Here is a 26,146-nt window from a genome sequence, read left to right on the forward strand (position 1 = left end):
ACACACTACATAAAGGACATAGAAAATATAAAGGATTTTTTACAAAGAAAGATTTTCATTTAGTAGGTTTGCATTCAGCATTATTAAATGTAAAAGCACTTGCTCATGTCATGGAGCCCAGTCAAACCTGTTTTAAATCATTAAAAACACATTATCAGTCTCTATTAGTTAACTGGTGAATACTATATGATAGATATATACAAATGTAAAAGGTTGAATAACCCATATTCCTTACCAAAAGCTCTTTCATGTAGTAGAGACTCAAAGGAGTTTTCCTTGCTTTCATAAAATATTTACTACAAAGTAATTCTCTATTATGTGGTAAGGCACCACAATATTTTAAGAGGCAAATGTAGTATTTCATTGGGAAAGAGGAAAAAAAAAAGCAAACAGCTTAAACCAGAAAGATTACAAGAGATGTATTATGATGTTACAAAACTCCTCAAGCTTCCAGTGGACAGACACTGTAACTCAGGAGGAAAATTATGAATTCCTTGCATGGCTATACAAGAGAGTAGCTTAGATAGTACTAAGACATAGATTGTATTCTGACACCCAATCAACATTAAAACACTTCAGACAAGAGGCTTCAAAATTTCTCCTATTTTTTTCTAACTAAAAGTGAATACAGACCTTTATTTTATTTTTAAAAAATCTTTATTTTCTCCTCTCCCCAATGTGAAAGATCAAGTTTACTTGCAATATTGCTAGCATTTCTTTAAATTTACCACTTAAATGTCTCATAATGTTTAGCCTCATAAAAGCCTGATAATTACTACCTCTAGCAAGGGGAACAAAGTTTTTCGTAGAGCTGAAAGCCAAAAGGAGTTGTTACAGTCCATTTAGTCTCTGACTTCCAGAAGAATGCAGGTCAGATGGACTGTTCAAGTGTTTTGCTGAAAGCTCTGTTCTCCAGTTCTTGAATTAATATTTTAATTCCCATCTTCATCTTTTCACCACCACCGCACAATGTATGGAGAGTGGGGATGGGCGAAACCGCAATTCAAAATCTTGAGATGAAAATTTCTAGACGTCTTACGTCTATTAAGACCCTTCAACAATGCCAGACAAGGAAATTCAGTTGAAACCCTCTGAATGGCAGGCTGGCCTGTCATGTCTTGAGGAAGATCAGGTGGTAGCTCTGGGAAATGAGTAGCTGCAGCTCCTGCTGAAACTGATGAAAACTGTCATTCTTAATCCTCTGGATAATCAAACCCAACCAATATAAAACAATTTGCAGGTAAAAGCTAAAGAGAATAAAAATTATTTTAGTGGCATTGCTGTCTGGACAAATTTGTTTCACTGATTCAATTACCCTATTTATAAATTGGGGATAATACTACTTCTATGGCAATTTCAGAAAGAAGCTGAGAAGATTAATTCATACTATCTGGAACATGAGAAGTACTATAAAAGTGCTAAGTAGCAATTACATGATTTTATTATGGGTTAATCTTGGACAAAAAAAAAAAGTGAAATAAAACTCTATAAGGCTTTAAATATATAAAGATTGAAATAATTTCAACACAATGGCTCACAGATAAACATCCTATGCAATCTAACATTCATTTCTCTCCCGACTTCAGACAGTCCTTAAATAACTACTGTGTATCAGCATATGAGCTTGACAAATTGATTCCATTTTGCTCATTGATTTGCCTGTGTCATAGTAACGTTATCATTACAGAATCTGCACGCTTGTAGTTACAACACCAAAATAACATTCCCAGGAACAGGAGAGTCAATGTTTTAAGATAATATTTCATTCAGAATGTCATACTGGCAAACTGCTCTTCATGGAAAAAATTGCCTTCTCACAGAAAACAGACTTTAAAATTCATTTCTAGCACTTCTCCCTTTTTCCTCCTCTCATGCCTCGTTGAACATACATGTCTCTGTTTATATGTATTCACTTATGGTATGATATTTTTCTTTATTTTTCATCAGCAGACTATATATGGCAGATCAGAATTCTGTTATAAATACTCCTTGGACACAGTTTTTCTCCCTTCAGCTTCACACCCTCCCCCCGCCCCAAGTCACATTCTCTTAGGAATATCTGAATAAAATGGTCCCACAGTAAAACAAAATGTGTTACTCATGGTGTATTTTTCTTCCCTTGGATAAATATTTACATTTCCAGGTTGTTAGAAAACAAACAATTTTGAACACAACCACAACAATTCAAGAGCATCTTTGATTTAATGTCATGTCTGGGAATGTTAATACTTGATCATCAGACTAGGTCTGAATTTATCTGGCAAAATTAAAACAAAATAAAAAGACATGCTAGAGTTCCTGCAATAATGTTTAATTCTCATTCTAAAAGCTCAAGTCTCATTCTTACTTATGATAAACTGATAAAGAGCAATCTCTTAGAAATGTTCTGGCCTGACCTCAATTCTGAACTTCAGAGGTATAAAATGACAGACAAGTTTTTATCCATGTATTAGTCAGTTCTCTCAGCAGGCTATCAGAAACCAAGATCAGAGATTACTAATACTTAAAAAGTCAAATTCTGCCTGCAGATGTGCATGTTGAGCTCCCACTGAAATCAGCAGGGGGATTTTATATAAGGAAAAATTTGGATCTAAATGAAATCTGTTGATTTGATAATAGCATATTCTACCAAACTGTGTGGGAGGTAGAAAAGATTTCCACTTTTTACTGGTCACTATTTTGTCTTTAGAGTTCAGGAATTTATCTGCAGTTAATTTCAGGAAAAGTTAACACTATTATTTATCCCAGAGGTCCTTAACCAAAGAGAAAATAGTTAGTCTGTTCTATTATTAACTGTGCTAATGCAGTTAACACAAATGTGGTGCAAATCAAGTGAAATCTGGTGCAGCTCTCTTGCAGGTGCTGTTTCTTTTGTAAAATGGTCTACATGAAGCTATTTCTCACATTAGTTGTTGTCATTTCCAAAAACGTTAATTAAAGAATACTCTTCTTTTGTTTGTTTGTTCTTTGTTAGCAGAGCAACAAAAATGTTTCTGTATCTCCAATATACCATTGTTTCCCAATAAACAGTATAGTCAAGGACAGTCTTAATTTTAAAAGACTGTTCTAAGATTTCACTTCTCTGCCTGCTCATAATTTTATTATTATTACGTAAAAAAGGTTTTGTAGTCTCCCCTTAAAATAGGAAGTTTGATATAGACAAAACCCCTATGTAATCTAGTCTCCATAAAACATTCACCATAACTAAAGTATCTAAATATGAGATTGGAAATGTGTAGCTTATATCAAAAGGATCCAGCAAACTGGAATGATGGTTTGCTTCGGGTATTTAAATGGCTTACACATAGGCTATTGCCATAGTTACCGCCATAACAAATTCTCCAATATTATGTGACTGATTATATAGCAACGACATAAGGTTGATGAGACTTTTAGATTACATTTGTATCACTTGCAAATACACAACTATTATATATTAAATAACCACCTGTGATTGTATTTCTTTTTATGTGAAAAGATAAATTAATTCATAAACCGTTAAAATGAGATTAAGAGATCACAGGACACAACTGAGTAACTTTCAGTCTCCTTCAAGTCAAGAATCATAGCAGAACTAACTTCAGCTGGTATAACTACATGATGAAGCATTCCATGTTTCTTTGACTCAATTTCATATTCAAAACAAACCTTAGAAAATTAGACTTGCCTCCAACAGTGACAACCAAACAACCCTGCAAAATTCTCTGTTGTATAAAACTGTATTTAAAAAAAAAAGTAAAAACAATACACCAGGCTGTACAACTAATAAGGTAATGTAGTTAGCTGAAGTGTCTTTGATGTTTTGTAACACTGTGAAAGCAAGCTCATTAAGAAATTCAACAAAATCCAACTATTGCTTTCATTGTAGCAAAGTTTTAAATTTACAAAGAATATTCTATATAATAAGGACATTCGTAGAGTGTGAAAGTGTGCCAGTTAATTTAAATAAGGTTCTGGGTTATTTTAAAATAAACTTGATTATGTTCTGATATATTTTACTGATGATTTAGTTTATATTAGCATTAAACCAGTGACTGAAGCACTTTCACTATTTTGTAAATTTTGTTTTTACTTATTATACTTATATTAAAACCTTAAAGTCCTCCTTTCATTATATCTCAGAACAATCTCTAGTCTGTAAACATTTTACATCTACAAAAGCTGTTTATAGAGGTCATCTCTAATTTTCTCAGGCATGATTTTGGGGCTTTCAAAAAGCTGGCAAATGAATCACTAGGAAATGGCTATTCTGTATGAACTAGTTTTTAAGAAATCACAGAGTCCAGCACAGAACATATCAAGAGACTTACTAAAGGAAACAGGACAATTTAGTTCAGATTGATTATAGACTTTGGTGGTGACAGCTGGCTTCAAATTAAAATGAAAAAATGTATATGCATTTTTAAGTAGTCTAATGAGACTTCATAAATAGTTATTGCATGATGCTATCACAGAATGGCACATGTAAGAAATGGTAAACTGGAGAAGCATTTCTAACAGTAATTACTTCAGCTGTAGTCTGAAGAAAACATTAATACTTTCATCTCCTACACTGCAGTCAAATAGTTTCCTACTCAGTTGTCAACCAACGGATGCTGTCACCTTTTAATTGTACAAACAATTTAAAAATACTTAATCATACCTTAGTTCATATTCTAAAATTCTGGAACATTTCAGTATTTTTGGTGGTTTAAATCTGAAAAAAACCCTAGAGTATAGTTATAGTTATAGTTATAGTAGGGAGTAAAGCTTGTAAATTGTCAAAATACATCCTAGTCTATAAGTAATGAAACTGCTGAAACAATACTTTATGACCACTTAGTTCTGTAGGCTTGCTTGCTGAAAATTCTGCTAAATAGAATTTTTCTCCTCAAGGTTCAGTGAAACTAATCACTGTTGCACATGGAAAAAAAAAAAAGAGATTACATATGGTAGAAATTTGAAGGAAAAAAAGGGATTGAGCTTGGAATAATACAGGAAGATATCTATGCAACATGAAAAATTATGTATTGTCATGCAGAACAAAAGTAAATTTTTTCAGACTATGAGGCAAGATATTTTACTTCCAAATAGCAGTAATTTGCTGTTAATATAGATTCAGACCGCCATATGAGGAATAATTGTCTTTTGTTGTTAGGATTATTGTTTTGGTTTGGTTTGGTTTGGTTTGGTTTTAAGAAATATAGAGACTATTAATAAAGAAGTGAATTATAAAGATCTCAAAAGTTGCTGTATGTGGAATGTTATTTTACTTTACAGACTGGACTACATGAGCTCTGCTAGCTTAACTTAATGCGTAGCTTAATTTTACGTTAGCAAAAAACGAACAGGAGCATAGACATTTTGTTACAATCTGACCACACTGGAAATTCTGATTATTCAATACATCTTCCAGGTAATTGTTTCTTGTGTGGTTTCTATGGATCTATTTAAAACTGATTTCTTCATGTCCAGAGTACATCTCCACTGCTAGGAGGGGATGAATTTAGACTATTGTCTTGTTTTTAGGTGTCATTCATTAATTTTCCTGTATGTGACCCCACTAATTCCTTACAAAAATAATTTGCTCTTCATTAAGGATAGAAAATTATCAGGTACTTAAACATATCAAATAATTTTGGAAAATATATTTTTTTTAATGAATGAGAATATAAATTAGAAATTCAACAACTTGCTTTGTAGATAACTGTTATCACAGTTCCCTCATAATAGCACTGTAAGAGTCCACTTTTCTGAAATATCTCATTTGAGCGCAGCAGTAGCTGAACAGTACAAAATTGAAGTACAGAAGAATATATAAGGCTCTTTTTTGTATTCCTCCCTCTGCTCCCTTAAATGAACTGCCTATGATCATTCACTATCTGGTAATTTAAGTTGCTGATTTGGTATTGGAGTGTTTGTAATAGTACGGTATTTTAACCTTGCCAAATCTATTTTATTCCATTTTTTTCCCTTTCTATGGCTAAATAGGAACACAACTGAAATTTAGCTGATTATTTTAAGGAGTTGTCTTACTTTCTGTCTCATTTAGAGAAGAGATGACTAGGGACAAAAGGATAGAGTGCACATAGAAAGTAATTTTGGAGAAGATGATGAGCATCGGTTCATTTCTGATCTATGCATAATTGCAAACTGTTCAGTTTACAAATTAGGAAGAAGTTTCAAGTTGATACTTTCCAGTGAACATTTGTCAGTATCATACAATTGCCTCGACTGTCAATTACGCTGAAGAAAATTTGAAATAAATAGCATATAATTCAAATCTGCCAACTCAGAAAAAAAAAAAGGTTGCTTATGAGGTACTCATGAACTCCTCACTGCCTTTTGTTTCACAATTTTGTAGAAAATAATTATAGAAATTATATTAAAATTGTAAACTAGGCTGTGACAAAATTATTTAAAAGGATACTTACAGCCTTTGTGAGTATACTTGCTACATTAATCCACAATCCGTATTCAAAGTTCATAGTCTTCCCAAGTAACTGCTTTATACCTAACCATAAAAGTGAATCTACAAGAACAACCAGTTCTTAAAAAGCAAGATTAAGACTTTCATGAAAACTGCTCACAGGATAATATGACTTATGTCACTGAATTCTTTTCTGCTTTCTACAGTTAACAATCATCCTGTTGAGTCAAGGTGCCCTCTTCATGTGGCAGTGAACAAATCATTCTATAACAGAATGGAGTTAATTGAAAATAGGATTACACAAGTCAGCTTTTATTTGGTAGATGTTCTTCAGATATGTTTTTCTGTTTTGAACTGTTGAAACAACAGATACTACTAACACCTCTGGCTGATTTTTTTATTTTATTTTACAGTGGTTAAAACAAAAGAGATCAGAAAGGGGTTCTATTCCCACACAGTCCAGAAGCTCTGTTGTTCACTTATGGTGCTGTTTATGACAGAAAACAGAAGTAGTTGTATGCCACTACCAATATGGTAGATTATCACTGGCATAAGAAACTGCTTCTTGTGTTCTCAAAAGTACGTTGGAGCAGGTGAACTCCCTTTAGTAACAGATAAACCACACTGTAGAGATTTATTTTGCCATCTCAGTCACAGAATTCTATGCACAATATCCCACAATAGTGGCCTTTGGTTTAAAAACAATTTTTTCAGAATATAAATGCAGCAAAATCTAAAACTTTCTAAGAGTACTCTTCTGAATACTTGACAGCATCCATTCCTATTAGTATTTCTCAGTAGATGCCTACAGACAACAAAATAAGGAGAAAGTATCAGCATGACATATAATGATTGTTGCACACTAGCAGAACAAGCGCTATCAAGGTTTTGGGTTGTATGGAGCAAAGGAGTGTCTTTGACGGAGGAAGAGGAGGATAGATGGTTCTGCTGCCAGTTCATCGTCTTCTAGTACGATATCAACTAGATGAGGCAGGTTTGTTTGCATATCTATTGCATACCAGGAAAAGTTTAATCTGAAAACTGAGTGGTGGTCTCATGTGACCCTACGTGTTCTAAGCATCCTGATGAAGAGAAAATTTTGTTAGTGCAAAAAGAAAGCATCTATTGAATTAGCTTCAGAAAGTAGAAATCGCAGATCATGTCTACAATACGGTCTGAGGTACAATCAAAATGATCAGTCAATGGATATTAGGGGAAATTTAATAGATTCATTTGGACTTAAACTGAATTTAAGACAGTTAATTGATAGTTTGGATTTTAATGGACTGAAAGGTATACTTCGAAGAGAGAGAGAGAGAAAAAAAAGTATCTGTTATTAAGAAAGTAAGTTATATTTCAGTCAGCAGATAAGACAACTCGTGAGAGAAGAAAAAATGGGAGAATAACAGGACGGAAGAGAAGTTTGAAGAATATTTTGATTAGAGATCATCTGTAGTCTAGCTTGCATTCTTTAGAGGACCTGTGTGAAACTATTTATCTCTTGTCCTCAGAATCAGAGATGAATACCGATTGGTACATTAATACAGATCAAGGATCTGTGATAATAATCCATTCATACTGATCAAGGGTTAGTCATTTCATGTGAGAGTTCAACATTGCACCACAACCTTAAGAGCTTCAGGAACTAAACTAAAGAGAACAGTAACAAATAACATGGGGTAAATTAACTCCCTAGGAAGTTATTAATCAGCTTATGTTTGGGAAGACTACTGTGATCCTGATTAGGAGAAAGATTTGCAAGAAATGCAATTATATGTGACCAATATTTTAAATATTTGTATAGTTTGCATAGATATGCTATATAAAGGATCAAGGTCAAAGTTTCTAGCCAGTTAACATGTAGCAAATGCAAACTTGCAAACTTTTTAAGGGTCTACATGCTTTATTTTAGGTTTAAATAAATTATTAGACTGTATTTACAAATTTTCTTATGTAGTTTTCATTCTAAGAAAAAAAATGACATAAATATGAATAACTGAGGTAAAATCTATGAACCCTAAAAACTGCAGCATAATTGTAACTTTCTTGGTAGCTATTAATTTCATAATCATGCTTACATTACTTAGTGCACATATTTGTCTTCAGTATCTATGTTGGACTTACATTTCATTAGAGCAATACATACACTCTAGACAGCATATTTTAGGACAATTATTGTACTACTTAGTTAACATTATTCAGCTTTTGCCCTATTGTGTTCTTATATTACTTAAGCTAATTATGATGACAAGGTGCTGAAAGCACAATATCAGCATGTGTTTGCATCAAGCATATTCTAATTGCCCTATGTGAAATGAAAAGTTATACCTTATAAGTATATGAATATATTCTGTCTGCTTAGCATCTGATTTTAAATCTTGAAAGATTTAAATCTCAAAAGATTTAAAGATTAAAGTCTTGGTTTCTGTCTGGCCCTAATGTTAAGACTTCAGCATGAAAAAACAGACGTCTACTTACTGATAGTACTTCTAGATTTTCATGAGAACTAAGATTTCTGACAAAAGTCATGACAAAATGAAGTTTCATTATGTTCTCTAGGACTCTTTAAAAAAAAAAAAAAAAAAACAAAAAAATGACAAAACCCAAAACCTAAACAAAACCATAACAGGATTCATTACTATAGGAGTCAAGACTCATTGTCACAGCTTTAGAAATATGTGACTTGCTTTGTTTTCCAGTAATGTCAGGGATTCAATTCAGAATATCTTCAAAATTACAAAAAAAAAAAAAAAAATAAAAAAAAAATCCATGGCCATTCTCACTTTCTGAGAATTTATAAATAGATCTCTTTTGTTCATCTATGAATTTAAATTAAGATAAATTTTACAGATAACTATTCATCAACTATCAAGTACTTAATTTGTCCTGTACAATATTTATGCAAAACACTCATTAAACAGTCTCTGTAACTAAAACTCCTGGACTTTTTGTTTAATAAACAACATGATATTTATAGGTTTTTTTCCTTGCCATTAGTCACTCTATCTCCTCCTTAGATCCTAATGTTCTACAAGAGAAAATAACAGTCAGCTCAGGTCTCTTTCAAGATGACTGATGAGTTGCATTTATAGGAATGGAACAGAGGCACTTTGTTCTTATCAAAACGGCAACTGCCCCTATTGTGCTCTAGCTGTAGGAATTCTGTAGTATTTATAAAGCCTGACCATGGCAGTTATGCTGAGATAGGACAAGTCCTCATGAGTTTCTCAATAAGCAAAAATTTTAGGAAGTAACTCTTGAAAGCATATAAGCACTAAGTTATAGAAAATAATGACAATTTTACAGCGTTGGCTTTCTTTTTTTAAACTATCTTACATATGAGGCCTAGTTATCAAGTAAGACAGACAGAAAATGCCACCAGCATGACAAACAACAACAAACTTATATATTTTAAATTGTTTACTCTGCAAGTATAGAAACAATTATTTACTCGTTATACCTTCAAAAGTGCAATAAAGGTCAGAATTGTCTATACTTTTATTGTATATTCTCCTATCTATTCTGTTTTGCTTCTTTAGCGTTAACTCCACATCTCTTGAGTTAATAGAGTGCTGAGAATATTTACACATTCCTGCAGTATTTTTTACTCATGTTAACAATATACATTCTCAATGTTGATTTGATTCCATTTTATTTTCAGAAATTATAAAACTCTTTATATGTACTGTTTAAAAAAAAATAAATCAGTACGATACAAAGATATTAACTTCTCATTTGAAAAGACAATTCCTGATTTGGGGATTCATACAATGAACAAACCAATTATTCTATGTTCAGAAATGTTGATACACCGACACATACCTTGACTTTTTCTAAGTGATCTTGCAGAGAGTCAATTAGCAGATCCCCCACTGGCTGCCAGGATGCCTTGAACACTTCAGCCTGGCGTAGTTTCAGGTCCAGTTCATCCATTGCATCTTGAAGGCCCTGCAGTCTTTCAAGAGCATCATCTATCTTCTTTTGCCAATCAGCAGACTGTAGATTCAGTTTATCCCACTCGTTTCTGACCTCATCTGCTTGCCTTTGTAGAAGTTTAGTGACATTCTGGGACCTCTCCTCAGGTGACAGTTCTAAATATGAAAGTTAAGAGGCTTTTAAAACATATTCTGTCTTAGAAGAAAAAGATAAGTTCAAATCTCAGCAAAACAGTTCTGCACATACATAAATATTAATCATTGTGAACCTTTTGTTGCAATTAATTAGATTTGGGAGCTTTGCTGACTTGGTCCCTCTTGAACCGTTTGACACCTGATACACAGTTCCTAAACAAATTACTTAGTTCTGTGGACTGAGACTACAAGTTGAATATTAAGTTAAATTGCAGCTTTCAGACATCAAATGGACCTATTGTTATAGATTGGTCCTGAAGGTTTAAAGCCAGTTTCAAAATCTACTTATAAATATGCACGTCTGTTTAGTGCCACAGTGTTCCGAAGGGCTGCTAAGGGTTTCTTTCATCTATATTTTTATCATAGTTTCTGAATACTGACAATTCAGCTTGGAGTGTATAAGGAATGCTTTCACAATGGCTGGTAGAATTTATTTAATCATCGCTGATCATCACTGATCTTTCCAGAAATATGTTACTACTCTGCTCTTTTTTCAATTACCTCTTGGTTCTGGGTAGAGTTTCTCCAGTCCCTCCACAGGCTGCTCTACTGAGAAGATTCGCACAGTCTCAAGTGCACTCCTGATAACAGGTTCTTTTGTTTTCAGCTCCCTCTTGAAAGTCTGGGAAATTAAACAAAATTATTGTAAGTGGATATATAATGAAATACCAAGTGCTAGTACTTGTTTTTGTGAATTTAAGAACAAAATTTCCAACCACACCTTCCATGTGCGTATTACTACAAAAAAAATGTAAAAGAGAGAAACAGTTTTCCCTTAAACTGAAATCACATTGTATTCAAAGGAGTAAATGTAGTGTCAGTATGCTGCAAAGTACCCAAAGCTGCAGATCAAATTGTTTACTGTGAGAACAATCCTTTTTGTTGATTAACACCACAGTCAACTACACAACCGAGCCACAAGAGGCAAGGTTTCTGCTGGCTCTGCACCAGACTACACCAGCATAAATAACAGTTCTTGAAAGCAAGATTTAGCAGAATGTGAAGGAAAATGCAATATGTCCCACATCTACCACTTTGCTAATGCTGCTGTGAAATATTATATCCTATGGAAAAAAAAAAAGAACCTATGGCTATTCACATGCAAACCCTTAACAACTGATAACAAAAAAAAATCCAATATATTGAATTGTAAATTCTAAAATCTCTCTGAGATTTCTGAAATGTAGTATCAAGGCTAAAGTGAAAATTTAGAAGTGCAATGTAGCCTAGATGTAGGCATGCATGAGCAAAAATTGGAGGACAGAAAATAGTCCTTATGAAATAGTTAATTCTAGTTGATTTAATCAGTGTTTATTACCAATTTCTACATCTTTACATTTAACATTTCTCAGTGCTGTGTACATTCTGTGTACGTTTTCAGACCAACTGTATTTCACCCTTTTATCTCTCCCTTTCCTGTCATGTGTTTTGGCACCTGCCTCTTTACTTGCGTTTTCTTCCTCTTTCTTATTTGAAGTTTTCTTCTCCAAGCAACAGGTCCGTTTACTATCTCTAGTAAACTCTCTATTCCTTGCTTTTAAAATAATCATGAGTAAGATTCTCAAGGATGGTATTTAAAGGTTTCGTATGCTCAAAGCATGCACATGTCTGTATAAATATATTTTTGTTGTCTTTTGTTTTATTAATTTAAGATTCCCTTAATATGAATCCAAAATGTTTACTGCACAAAAACAGACAAAACCTAGCCTTTGAGTTGCACAAAGCATTGGGTCTTTTGCATGTGAACGGTCCTTATCACTGTTTTATTTCAAAATTTTCTTTTCTATTTATGAAACAATATTGAACGCATACTGTTGTCAAGCAGCATGGAGGTAAAATGTGCAGATAATTACAGTGCAGCATAACACACAACACAATACTGCAAAGAGGAGAGCCATATGCCATGAGCAGAAAATAGATATTTTAATCTGGGGATTAGAAAAGTAATTTTTGACACAGGGATTATATACAATAATATTTATTACATAATAAACATTTATTATTACATAATAAATTCACCAATCCAGTTTAATTATTAAACAAAATTTGGGTTTCTGTGCAAACTGATGGAAGATTATAAATCAAGTATTAAAAACTTCATTACACTTTGAATTATATTTGCTATGAAATGTTCTATACGGGAAATACCTAACAGAACTAATAATGAGACTCACACCTGCAGTTTATAATATGAGCTCTCACAGGTAAAAAATTCTTAATATATTTGAGAAAAGTAAACGTAAGCAAATGACCACATTATTCTACTATAGGCATTTAAATTAACTTTTTATTAAGTGCTCAAGAGCTGACCATAAGGTTTGTAATTGTGAATCAGGGAAACCCTTTAGCAAAGTAAAAATTGTTAATTTTGTGTCATGGACATTAGTACTAGGGACTGAGATCCTTTCACAGATCTGCTGTCACAAGGGAATCTGTTGTTTGACTAATAAGTGACAAGTCCTTTAAACAATAATATTGACCCTTAAGAATCAGCACTGGTTTTCAGAAATAAAGAAGAGTACTCTATATCAACAGGTAAACTATCACTGGACTTTATGCTCTGCATAAAAACTGAGTGAGTTTTTTTTCAGGTTTAGAAAGCTTTATAATCCATACTTGCCTCTTGCATGAAGTGCAAGGGAAAGGAGAAATATTAAAAGCCTTTTTGATGTCTCTAAATGAGGAAAATCTATTCCTCTAATTAGCTTTTGTGCTCACCTCACACTACATCATTCTGTCTCACTAGAGTGTGGCAGGTCTGCAGCTCAAGTAAGCAAGCAGGTAGCCTAACTTAAAATGTTTTCATCTGATAGTAACAGTCATATTAGTTTTTTAAACATTATAGTTGTACAACAGCTTAAAGATGTAACATGCTTTATAAACATCTGCAAAGACAAATTATTTCTCAGAAATCCCTATGTCCAAAACCAAACAAACGAGGCACATTCACTGAGGTCTGTTCTGCTTGTGCACAAAAGGAGCAGGAAGGAGTCACATATATTTCAGGGGAACCCAAAACTACACCAATTTACAGGATATTTTAAAGCCAGAAATGTCTCTGATCTATGTATTTGCAAATGAGTACAACTGCTGTATAGAGTATTGCTGCCGTAGTCCAGTCAGTCCGAGCTATGCACACGTACAAACACTGAGAAGGCCAACAGAGCATTGCTAATGGGAACTCTCTGACTTTGTCTATTTTGCATTTACTAACAAACAGAAAGAGTTTCTTTTTTGTTATGAGAAAACAGTGAAATGATATGTTAAATGTGTTCTTTTCCAACTCTCCCATTCTGGATGTTGGAGCAGGTGGATGGATAGAATTATAGTTAGTAAATTCTGAGTTTTAGAATAGTACACAGTATGGTGTTAAGGTCTATGTACAATACTCATTGCCTTTCCTAGTTTTGATCTGTGGACTTCTACCAAGTGAGTTAAAACATATTTCAGTATAAGAAATTTAAAAAGGAGAGAATGAAAAACACATAAGACTGAAGCAGTGGCACAGAACAGCATTAAAAATAATGAATACCAATTTTATACTATCTCATTCCAAAATATGTTCTTATTATATGAAGATAAAGCCAGCTTTTCTGATTAAAGTTTTGTTGTGATGTATAAACACACTACCAATAAAATCTTTTTTTGGAGGAAAAAAAAAGAAATAAAACCAAAACAAAATAAAACAAAACAAAGAAAAGAAAAAGAAAAAAACCCCAAATGTATCTATCTACAGCCTTGATAAATACATCTTTATAATAAGCAGACCATCATTGAAAGCAAAATTAGCTTAAATGAATGTCTAATTCACAGCTAATGATTTCAGGCTAATTTCATTGAATTCCTTAACTTCTTCCACACTTCAGGTTGACTGTAGAGGAAATCGAATGTGCATAATGTATTACCTGACAAAAAAGCAAGTAAACTACTTTATTTAAGCATCTCTATTTGTCATCAGCACTGCAGCAGTAATGGCATTCTGTCCACTATTTTAGTAATGCATATATTGATCAGCTTATCTCAGACCTCTACTACCTCCTCATGGGTGTCCTTAAATCTCTTTAGATGGAGAAACCATAAATTGTTTAAATCAAAGAATGAAAGTATAATGAGAAGAGAGTTCCATTTGTAAAGCTAGTTAATTGTTGTTATTAGAAAAACAGTTGGTTTTGCTTTTAATGATTTTTAAAGAGAAAGAGTACAATTAAGTTAATTCAAAATGTTTCCCAACCAGAATGCTTTTAAAAAAGGGTCTTGACCTCAATTTTAAAAAGTAGCTATGAACTGCACCACTAGAAAAGGTTACTGTATTCAAGCAGGAATTGCACTCTTTTTCCAGGGAATTGTTCCAGGGTTTCCAGGGAATTGTTAATAATTAACTTCCATATTCAAAACTGCTACTTATGCTGTTAATACAATCACTACACAGAAGATGTAGCAACTCTTAAATGAATGAAAGAAAAAGCAGGCTATCTGCATGATTCCTAAGCTACTTAACTGAGATTAACAGTAAAATATACACAGCTATTTATTTATAAAATTTCAATAAAATATTGTCATGACAGTAAATAAAGCAAAGAAATCTGCAAGATAATGAAATTAAGTTTTGATAAACAGCATTTTTTATCATTGATTAACACACACACTCCCCTTCTCCCCATTGTAAGACTTTGTTTGGCATAGAAGCAATTTCTCCAGATGCAAACAACTGACAAAATTACCCACTATATCTGTAAGTTGAAACAAATAGCGGTTATATGAGTGTATTTGGGATAAATTCCAAATTCCATTATCTAAAAAGCAGCTCACATTTATAACTCCACAATAATTTTCGCTGCATGGATATCTTTTTCTCACTTGAGTTCAAGCTCTCCTCTGGCACAGATTCAAGCATTTGAAATTTTAAACTGAATCCTACACTTAAAATTTTTAAAGTCAATCCCGGCAACTAAGAGCATTAAAATGATAACCGACTTCTCTTCAGCTCTGCTATGAATTTCTGAGGTATTCCAGGTGATTGTCTAAAATACGGAGAGGTTAAATGTTTGGAGTTTTTTCTTTAAATTACATCCTTAAGGGGGAAAAAAAATGGCTTGTAACACCAATTTAGAAAAAGGATTCAAGCATAAAATCATGTTTGCATTCATCATATAATTCCTCAATGGCAATCAGTTAAATTGTTTATATATTATGTTGCCCTGCTGAGGCTTTTTCTCTTCTCCAAAGAAGAGTTTACCTGGCTTTTCTTCTTGCTTTACCTGGCAAAAAAAACCCTGCTTTACCGAAGGAAAGACGTTATACTGGCATAGGAATACAAAAGCTGGAAGTTTGGGTCAGAGAAGGTAGAGACTATGCTTGTTACTGAAGACTGTTTTCCAGAACTGATCTATTGGAGAACTAAATGAACAATTGGCTGATTTTTTTTCTCAAGATCAAAATTCAACTACTCCTTACTTTCACATCCAAGACCTGAAGAGCTAAGCTTTGTTCTTAAGCACAGTGCCAATACTCTTGAAAAGAGACCACTTTCCAGTACTGTGCTCCAGTTTTCATACAGATACTTCTATATTTACAGTGTGTGCCTTTTAAAAATAACTTTTATGATGTTCAGAAATAAACTAAGCAGTTCATTTGGATACAGCCTTTGTATGTCTGCTTCACTAAAAGACATCTTTAGAGTAATAAAGTCCATAGTGTCAAGGGGAAAAAAAAATGTACAGTAGAAAAACTCCAAGCTGCAAACAGATTTTGACAAAGACAACTTGAAGTCAACAGAGTTCTGCTTCAATTGCTTTTCCCTCCTCTGTAAGAGATCTTTGAAGAGTAAATGGGGTATCCCAATTTCAAGGATTATGTTTAATTCTTTTTTTCCACAGGGAAGCAGTATACCTACAACTAGTAAGGCCACACATTAAACTACAGAGTGCTACAGAGTGGAAAAAGGAATGAAGGGATATTTCTAAAAAGAACTAAAATGTTCTAGATTTGATACTGGATAAATATGACAAAATATTTTGTCTGTATGTATCTGCTTGTGGGAGAGAAGACAATTAAAAGGAAGTGAGAAGATCTATTTTGCAGTCACTTTGCACATATTCATGGTACCTTACTTTTATGGAACACTTCTCATAGCTGAAGTGTTTTAAACGCTTCATTGACTGGTGACTGACAGAGAGAGCATTTAGTCCATGACTGAAGTCCTTCCGTCTTTATGATAAATTCTGGGAGCCTTTTGAATAAGCTTACAGAGCAATATACATTATTAAAATATAATGAGAAATAATTACTCTAGTTTAAAAAGAAATTCTTCAGTCTACAAGAAGAGGTAATTTTTCAAATACTTAAATATAGTTTGGATTAAAAAAGTTGTGTTGTAACAATTCTGAACAAATTCTTCTGTAAGTCTTGTTTTGGTTCAAGAATTGTCTTTGGATAAAGGGTTTGAATTAATATTGTGCTCAGTTAATGTTACATCTCTGTTGTATCTTTCATCCTTGTGTTCTGGATGGGCTTTAAAACTACTTTATGGAAGTTGCTACAGACAGCTGGCTAGAATAGACCTCAGGCATTTCATATCTCTCAGCTTTCACAGAGGGACAGTGGTGCTCCATAAAGTCATGGATATATTGTCCTCACTGTTTCTGTAATAATAGTTGAAATCCCAAGTAAAGTTTTATGAGAAAAACACATCCTACACATCACCGCTACAGATAGAAGACCTAGGAAATGTGAAAAGCTGCCTCTTGCAGCAAAGCATTATTTATCTTTGCAAAACATTGTGCACTGACAGTGAGATGTTTTTTTGTTCATCCTTCTTTTTTGGCTTTCTTGGCAATTAGGTAGAGATAGGCCCTTGAGAAACAATATTGCCACTACTTCCCAACAGTCTGCTACTGTGAACAAATGCCTGTTTGCTTATGCCAGAAGCCAACCCTGGTTGCATATGATATTTCCAATGTTTTCACAAACTCAGTGTTCAAAATAACTTAAAGCAGCAAGATATATCGCATTCTCTTTTCAGGCTCAACCTTCTCACTATTTGTTCCCAAATGTGTCCTTCATGATGAGGTAAGACAACTTATTAGAGCAATATTTATAATAAAGCTACTTGACGAATGGAGAAAACACAGGCATTCCAGATACAATTTCATGTTATAGTACCATTTCACATTTCTCCATTCAGTAATAAAATCAGAGATTTAGGAACTTCAGAAACAATATCTTTAGTGGCAAGTTTCACAAACTGAAAGTTATATAGATGCAGCACGATGCTTTGAGGGGATGATCACTGGTTTTGGAATATTCTCTTCTCACAGTATCAAGATGTCTGACAACTTAAATTACTCAATAAAAAAACCACAGTTGTTCAAAATAACTTTGTAGATGTCATACTGATGTATACTTGGTCACCAAAAAGGAGGAAATGCATTTTAAAGGGTATCTTACTTTTCCCAACAAAGAACACTTCATGCAGCACTAAACTGCAAAACAAAAAGCAATGACTAAAAGATATTTTTGTAAAAAATCATACCCTATGAATATCATTCTGTTTCTGCACAGTGGGAAGATCTCCTCCAATGGGCGCTTGCTGTTTTAATTCATCCTCCTTCAATTGCAGCCATGCCAAAAGTTCCTGAAGGGAGAGATGTAAACGCTTCCACTGGTCTGTGCTGGCTTCCAAATGGGATCTGAAAGCATGTATTAAATATAAGATAAATTCAGGCACACTGAAAATAAAAACCAAATTGTACGAGCTTATTTACTGAGAAGGATCCTAGTGTTTCATTAACTTAACAATCTTTAAATACCTTCTATAGCTTTGAGTTAGAATTTAGCAACACTTATTTATATTAGGTTCCACAGTCCTGGCCTGAAACATTTGGTTTTTTCCTCTCTCTCTTTCTTCTTTTTTTTTTTCCCCTAGCTCAGTTTTCTGTTCAGTTTTCCAGCGGGCTTGAATTGTTAGTCTCACTAAACAAGCACAAATATCTGCAGGACATGAGAGTAGCTTAGTCATCTCTTAAGATTAATAGGAGATTTGTTAACTAAAATGAGAAGAGGGCTTTTCAACTCAGAGAAGTACAAGTGTTTCTCTAAACAAGATAAAGCACTGAAATTCACACAAGATTCATATGGATGTTCATCTTTAAGATAAGAGAACCAAAAAAGTCATGAGGAAATTGTTAAAGCCAATGGTATCCTCTTACACTACCCTAATGTCTGTGCCATTTTAACAGAGATGTGAATAAAACTAATTGAATAACTGGAAAAATTAAAAGGCAGAAGACTACTTTGTGCAAACAAGGTCCCCACCATAAAGACATGTTCTAAATATTTCCTCTGGTGTGTGTTTTTTTAATACTGTGATCAAGTATTGAGCTACTAATTTTCAGAAATTGTTTTCCGTGGAGAGAAAAAATGTGACTAAAACATCGCTAGACCAATCAAATCTATAATTCTGTTTATACCACTGATAAAACACAATGAAATTTTTCTTCTAGGCTTATAAATATGCTATTTTTTAATTGCTGGTTAGGAAGAAATTCCTGAATCACTTCTAGATAATGTAAGAATTCCTCTCAGTAATTTAAATCAACAGCAGTATTACGTAACAGTAAAGTGAGAAAATGTACCAGAAAAGAAAGGTAGATTCTCTTTTATTTCTCATATTTGTTTTAGCTTCCACCTTTGTTCATATAACTTTTCTCTTATTTTTCAGTGATTGCTATTACGTAACAGTAAAGTGAGAAAATGTACCAGAAAAGAAAGGTAGAATTTCTTTTATTTCTCATATTTGTTTTAGCTTCCACCTTTGTTCATATAACTTTTCTCTTATTTTTCAGTGATTGCACATATTTTCTGAGAGTGAAAAATCTAGTCCTATACCTTATATAGGCTGGTCTGTAAAGAAATGTGACAAATATGGGCTCATTGTTTTGCAGACCTTACTACTTAGTTTACATATAGAAATGAGGACTTGCTGAAAGCAAGGACAGTTATATTTCTTTGAAATGCTCTATGAATCCTGATTTCTTTCTAGTCTCTTAACAGCAGGTAATTGGAGTGGCAAGGAAAGAGAAAGGAAAAGGACAGATTAGCCATATGAAAGACAGAAAGTCCCATTAACTAGTTAATTAGTAATTACTAATACTTGGCCAACTCAATGTTTTTCTTACCTCAAAAATCACTGCATTTGGGCAAGTTCATGGGTAAAAGGCATGTGAAGTAAAAAAAAAAATTCTCAGAGAGACCTTGAAGGGTTATATCCTTTTTCTTTTGCTTCTCATAATAATAAAAAAAAAAAAAGGAAGAAAGTGGCTTTTCGTTTAGTTACTAATATCTTTTCAATCTCACATCCATCATTTATTTTTAATAATTGATGTTATGAAGATGGCTTTTGTCATTACACAGACTGACCTCCCTCAGGTCCTGAGATGAAAAAAAGCTAGCATTTCATGCATTACTTTGAAAAACACTTATGCCTTTTGCTGCCCTCTGAACTACCACCAGCAGGCAGTAAATGAGCAAATGAAAAAATGCCTGTGACTGAACGCAAACAAGATGGGTTGCCTGTTGTAAAAGTCATATTTCTGAAGATAAATTTCCTGGACAATTTCTTCTGAAAAGAAATCTTCAGCCCATTGAAGCATGTACCTCCACTTCATCATTTTTAACATTATCATTTATTTTATTTTTCCTTGCATGGAAAAGTTTTTCCTCTTGTGACAAAACCTATAGATTTCTTTTACCCCTGGATTTTATCTGGCCCTTCTTTCCACTCTCCAGATAACAGCTAAAATCTTAAATAATGTGTCATCACATCTGCAAGGCTATTCTTTGTTTTGCTCTGGAAAGAGCAGCCTTAGAAAGAAAGCTTATCATAACTATAGATTGTTTAATCACTTTGTTTCATGACTTATCAATAAGTCATACCCAGCTATACAAGAAGCCTTCATATAGAGAGAGTACAGTTACTGTTTAAACATGCTAATCTCTCTTTCTGTAATTACAAATCCACATTACATGCCTCACATTCTAATCCTCTACTATCATTTTCACACCAAAAAACTTAATCATTCTTACAAAGTTAAGCCAACATTCAAAATAGCATATACCATTTAAAAATGGACAAAAATAGTGCTATCAGAAAAGAAATTAAACCTTTTTACTGGCAAAATGCAGCATTCCATCTTAAACAGCAACTGCAGGCTTTTGCTTACATTCAAGGTCTTACCTAATGTTTAGAGATTTCTTCCTAAGCTCGCTCCATCTGAGGTTCATGTTATCCAGACGTCTCTGCAACAGGGTTGCATCCTCAGATCCTTCCAAGGATCTCAGGATTTTCTGCCCATTTTCATCCAGATTGTGAAAGATGTCAGTATGAACATCGATTTCCGCCTGTAGCTCCTATGGAAGCAACAGAAAACAATATGTGTGATTTCTTTCAAAATCACAGAAATTATCACTTTTCAAAAGAGTAGGAAAATCCTCAGTGTAACAAACAGTTAGCACAAATTTTAATTAGCCCTTTTATGGCAATATTGTGTGCTATGTACACAGTTATGTTTCCCTTTCAGATGAAGGCCTTTTGCACTGAATAATGACCTTTTTGCCGTACAGAGCATAGGGAAAAAAAATTAGAAAATTAAAAGTACATCCTGCCACAGGCAACAAAGCAAGAACAAGATATACTTACTGTGATGATGAGGGAAAAACCCCAAACCCCAAACCCCCCAATATCTCAGGTAAATCTGACCTTCACATGATATGTTTTCCTGTGCAACATTTTCAGTTTGAGCTGGGGACTGCAACACCGGTCTGGCTGCATGGCAATACCAAGAAATCTGCAGCAGCCGAGCCTTCAAATGCCAAGTTCACTTACATTCTGTTGACAGAACGCATTTTGGAGCACAGGCCTCAGCAGTCAATAGCAATAAACAGCCACTTTGTGCTAGATCAAAACACCGGTCAGGGCCACGGCTGTAGGAGGGCCTGAGAATAGCGAGGACCTAGAATATGCAACTGGCAGCTCATGTTGAACAGCCAACTTTTCTTATCACTTCGTAACTGCAGGCCAGCTCTACATTTTGAATTCATTTTCCCCCCTCATTTTTAGCATGGCTGTTTCTGCCAAAAGAACATTCTTTAGAGAGCTGCCTAGTACCAGCATTCCTGCCTGCCCACACACTCAATGCAGCCTTTGTACGTTTGGCTGCCCTTCCCCAAGACGTTTGCACACTGCAGCTCCACAAGCTCACAGATTCATTTGCAGTGAACAGTAGTTGAATCAAGCTCTTGAAACAGAGAAAAAAATATTAATATTATTATTAAACCACGTACATACATGAGCACACAGGAGAAGGCTGAGGTACTTAAAGCTTTTTAGCCTCAGTCTTCACTGACAACCTCTCTCCTCACCCCTCCTGGCTCATGGGACAGCAAGATGGTAACCAGGGGGGTAGATCCCCTCTCACAGTAGAGGAGGATCGGGATCGTGACCACCTGAGGAACCTGAACATATATAAGTCTGTGGGATCTGATGAGATGCATCCCAGAGTCCTGAGGGCTCTGTGGAAATAGACTCTCTAGAAGAGCAGGTAGCAATGAAAAACAAATTACGAAAGTATACATTTACTACTGGAACTCATTAATGAGTATTGTTTATTAGTCTAAGTTACTTTTCATATCCACATCTTTTTGATCACTATTTGGAGTTAGCTGAACCACCTAGAAAGAACTACAACCTCATCAAGAGCAGTTCTACCTAAGAGTTTCAGAGTGAAATCCTCCTTTATTAAAATGAAGTCTACAGCTACATGATAAAAGGTAAAGTAATATTTTTTTGTAGAAATCTTGCTGAATAGCTCTTGGAGGTTTCTACACATTTAAAAATGTGTATTAACATTATTATGCTACATAGAATGAGTCTAGAACTAAGTCACAGAACTACTACTAATAAAGAGATGAAATAAACTTGTCTTCAGGGGAAAAGTCTTCTTGGGCGAAACAGGGTAAGGAAATTTACTCTCACTATTTTGCTTTAGTTCTCACTCCTTGAAACCTTTATGCATGATTTCAGGGGAGAAGTATACTAAGGCTGTAAGATGGCACACGTAATATCACTATAAAGGTAGGTAGTGGATAGATTTCTCACTTGCTCAATTCTGTTGTCCCCCTTGGAATCACTGCTAGCATTCTCTATAGGAACATACATCCTCACTGCCCTAATCATTTTGGTAGGTAAAAAAGATTGACCTGTGCATCCACATGTTTTGTTTTACAGGGCCCTGTAAAACACAGCAAAGCCATTGCTATGAAATCTAGTACACAGAAAGTCCTGGCAGACTCCATATACCACAGATAGTGCTAAAAGAATTCAATACGGTTTGAGATACTTCATCAGTAATAATCAGTGTTAATATCCTTCTTATCCCACATGCAGGATATGGGGCATATCCACATGCACATTTGAAAGACATGGCACACAGAAAAATCTGCCATTATTTTGGCAATACATCAGAGATAGATTGATAGGCTGGAAGTAAAATGAAGTCCTAGAAAGAAGGAATTAGTTACACTAGTTGTAACATCAATTACACTATAGATGAGTCAGACTAAGAAGTGGAAATTAAGGCAGAACAGCAGACAAAACATTTATCTTTTATACCATATAGAAACAAAATTAATTATGTAATAATTTAAAGAAATTAAAACACTCATATTCTCCTCTACAAACTCAGTTCCATTCTTGGAATCGAGCTTTTCATTTCCAGTGGAGCATTTTACATTTTCTGTGTCCTGTACAAAGCTACAAACGAAATAAATAGCACTAATTGCAGTGAGGGCTCATAAAATTAAAGAAGGTCCATCTGATTAGAGGAAATCAACACAGAGGATAAAAGTGATCTTTATTGACAGTTGGAAAAATAAAGTCTCCATAATTATATATAAGTACTCAAAGCATCAGCAAGTAATATCTATGCTGTTATACATAGCTCAGAAGTACTATAATTTTTAGTACTATCTCTGTAATACTAATACTGAAACAGCTAGAAAAGCTATCATAAAACTCCTCAAAACAATGATCCTACACCCCTATAATCCTTTTCCATCTGTGTATTTAGCTGAACTAATCATTCCCTTAATTTATATTAACAGAGAATGTTATAATTCCCATAAATAATTTTTGGTAAACATAATTTCAGGTGCCTGGAGAAGGCAGAACTTGTTTCAAACCAGTATTCAGGTTTTTTTTTTTTTTTTTGTTCTAACAATATTACTGAGCAAAGTACCTCTATTAAGAATAGGTCTCTGCTCTGTGGACTTCAAGGGGATAGAATAGCTCTTAGGATTTGGCATATTCTGTGAATTTTTACCAGCAGGGTAGTTCAGCTGGTATAACCAAAAATAGTTGCCCTTTCAAAGTGTTTTGTCTTTTTTTTTTTTTTAAACTTTCTTGTGGTTTCTACAGGTATAGGAACTGGACTCATTATCTGCATTTTGCAATTCTGTCCAGTACAGCTTAGGGACCAGATTTCTGATTAAACATCCTGCTTGCTTTTATTTAATTATATCTAAACTCCTGCAAATCTCTGATTCTGCCTAAAACATTAAACTCAGTGGGAGGGTTCAAAGAGTTCGAAAGGTTTTTTTTTCTTTTTGTTTTTTTCTTTCATGCCCCTGCAGACTCCAGCAGCCTTTGGAGGCAAAAAGACCCATGAACATGGCATCTCTTCCAGGACCACAGCTTATTCTTCTGTCTGCTAGATAGAGGGATGGTTCTGGGGATTATATGGTTCAGGAGATGTTGAACTAATGGCTGCAGCACAGCAAGTCCAACGGACTTTAAGCACATGGTAGACTCAGTGAAAGATGCTCTTGATCTATTTCTTTTGTTTCTGGCAGTAGAAGGCCAGTCTGCACTACTCTTTAGGAAAGTCAGACCTTGTGAGCTAATCGTTACCTTCAAAGTACTTGCACATGAAGAAATGCATTTAAAAAAACCCAAAACCCCAAAGAAATAATTTGTTCTAGATTGAAAATACTGTAATTTATATTAATCATGGAACAAAACACTGAATTTTTTTTTAATTTGTAAGACATTGACACTACAGTATATTTTCTGCTTTGTAAGACACCACTGGTCCAATTAGAGTTCCCTGTTTTAAATACCATAGTTCTAAGCCATACTATTGTGGTTTGTGTTTTTTTTTTTCTCCCCAGATCAAAATACAAGTAATAGAAATAAGACCTATTTTGGTTCTAAACAATCTAACAGTGAGTAGTATAATGTTTGTTACCATATAGACCACTTTAACTAACACATCAAGTTCTGTCGCACTGAATGAAGTGGGAAAGAAGCTCTTGGTCCCTCCATCAAGCTTTTAAATAATTTATTCTCCCAGTCCATAAGCAGAAATTTTATTGGGTCTTAGAAGGAGAGCATTTACTGAGCAATTTGCATAATGATAAAACTTTCTCAAATGAGATTTAAAATGTAATTAAAGGGCAGGCTTATTGAGTTAAAAGCATTGTTGTGAACTGCCTATACATCATCATGCCATGAAGCCTCCTATTCAGCTAGCCTATGGCATGACCCCAATTCCAGTCTGATATGATTACATCTCTGAGTTTCATGCTAATGACTTGATTAAAAAGGAAGATAAAAAGGTCTTTTCTATTGTGAAGATAAGCTTATGAATATCATTAAGGCATTTCTAGGTTCCCAACACAGTTTTCAAGATTACAAAGGATAAGGGTTAGTCCTCTAAGAGAGAAACAAATGTTGATGAGTGGAAGGTGAAAGTATAACTGTGCAGGGAACAATCTGTGTAAGTTGCACCTATAACTGTTATAGTTTAAAGTCTACAAGTCCCAGAACTAAGAAGGAACTAAAATGTACATTTGAAAGCTTCTTTCATCTAACAGAAAATATAAAAGCTTTATTTAGGAAATTGGGTCCTGCATTCAGAAAATATTATCTTTATAAACAGGCAAAATAACCTTCAATTCAGGTTACTTTCAGATTACAAGAGATTACACACTGCATCTAAGGATGCAGCCATCTCTTGCTGACAGACAGTAATTGTGAAAACATGGTGTGGGTTTCTTTGCTTCATTAACAGTGAACTGCTTCAGCTATGGAATGCTCTTAAGAGCACCAATCCAATCATTTGAACATATGCTCAAGTCTTTGCTGTGCAGATCCTCATTCACGGGACTGGCATTTCAGACATAGCACAAGGCCTTATATTTGTCCTTTGTTCATAAGGAAATAATCAAGTAAAACCCAAACCAAACTGAAAGCCAAAAAGCAAAGAGAAGTGAAATACATGCTTTTATAATTAAAGTCCATTTAGAACTAAAGGAGGAACTGATGTGGGTCTGAGAAGTGTATAGTAATAGAAGCCATGTAGCAAATACATATGGAATTAAAAAGAAAACAAAAACAAAAACAAAAACCTCTTCCTTCTTAAAATCAGATTCCTTCTCTTTAAACTGAAAAAATAACTCAGGATTTAGTTATGTTCTCAGAAGACAGAGTACATCCTTGTCAATAAATCAATACATTAGGTAGATCTTATACATTGTAAGTCATATCCTCCTA

The 26,146-nt window shown here is 34.1% G+C and overlaps 1 protein-coding gene across 12 annotated transcripts in view; it reads right to left on the minus strand.

The window, feature by feature from the left end:
• The window catches only part of DMD (dystrophin), a 1,193,355-nt gene that overhangs the window by 173,266 nt on the left and 993,943 nt on the right, over positions 1-26,146 (minus strand). For 10 of the 12 annotated variants that reach the window (XM_054050408.1, XM_054050369.1, XM_054050393.1 and 7 more), the window contains 4 exons: positions 20,774-20,946; positions 18,071-18,227; positions 11,041-11,161; positions 10,232-10,500 (listed from right to left, as the gene is read on the minus strand). In XM_054050408.1, the coding sequence (XP_053906383.1) occupies positions 10,232-10,500; positions 11,041-11,161; positions 18,071-18,227; positions 20,774-20,946 (720 nt within the window). Of the gene's footprint in view, positions 1-10,231; positions 10,501-11,040; positions 11,162-18,070; positions 18,228-20,773; positions 20,947-21,295; positions 21,412-26,146 lie in introns of those variants that run through there. The other 2 variants (XM_054050456.1, XM_054050451.1) reach the window with 1 other exon arrangement.

Source organism: Cuculus canorus, chromosome 1 (assembly GCF_017976375.1).
Source record: "Cuculus canorus isolate bCucCan1 chromosome 1, bCucCan1.pri, whole genome shotgun sequence".
NCBI lineage: Eukaryota > Metazoa > Chordata > Aves > Cuculiformes > Cuculidae > Cuculus > Cuculus canorus.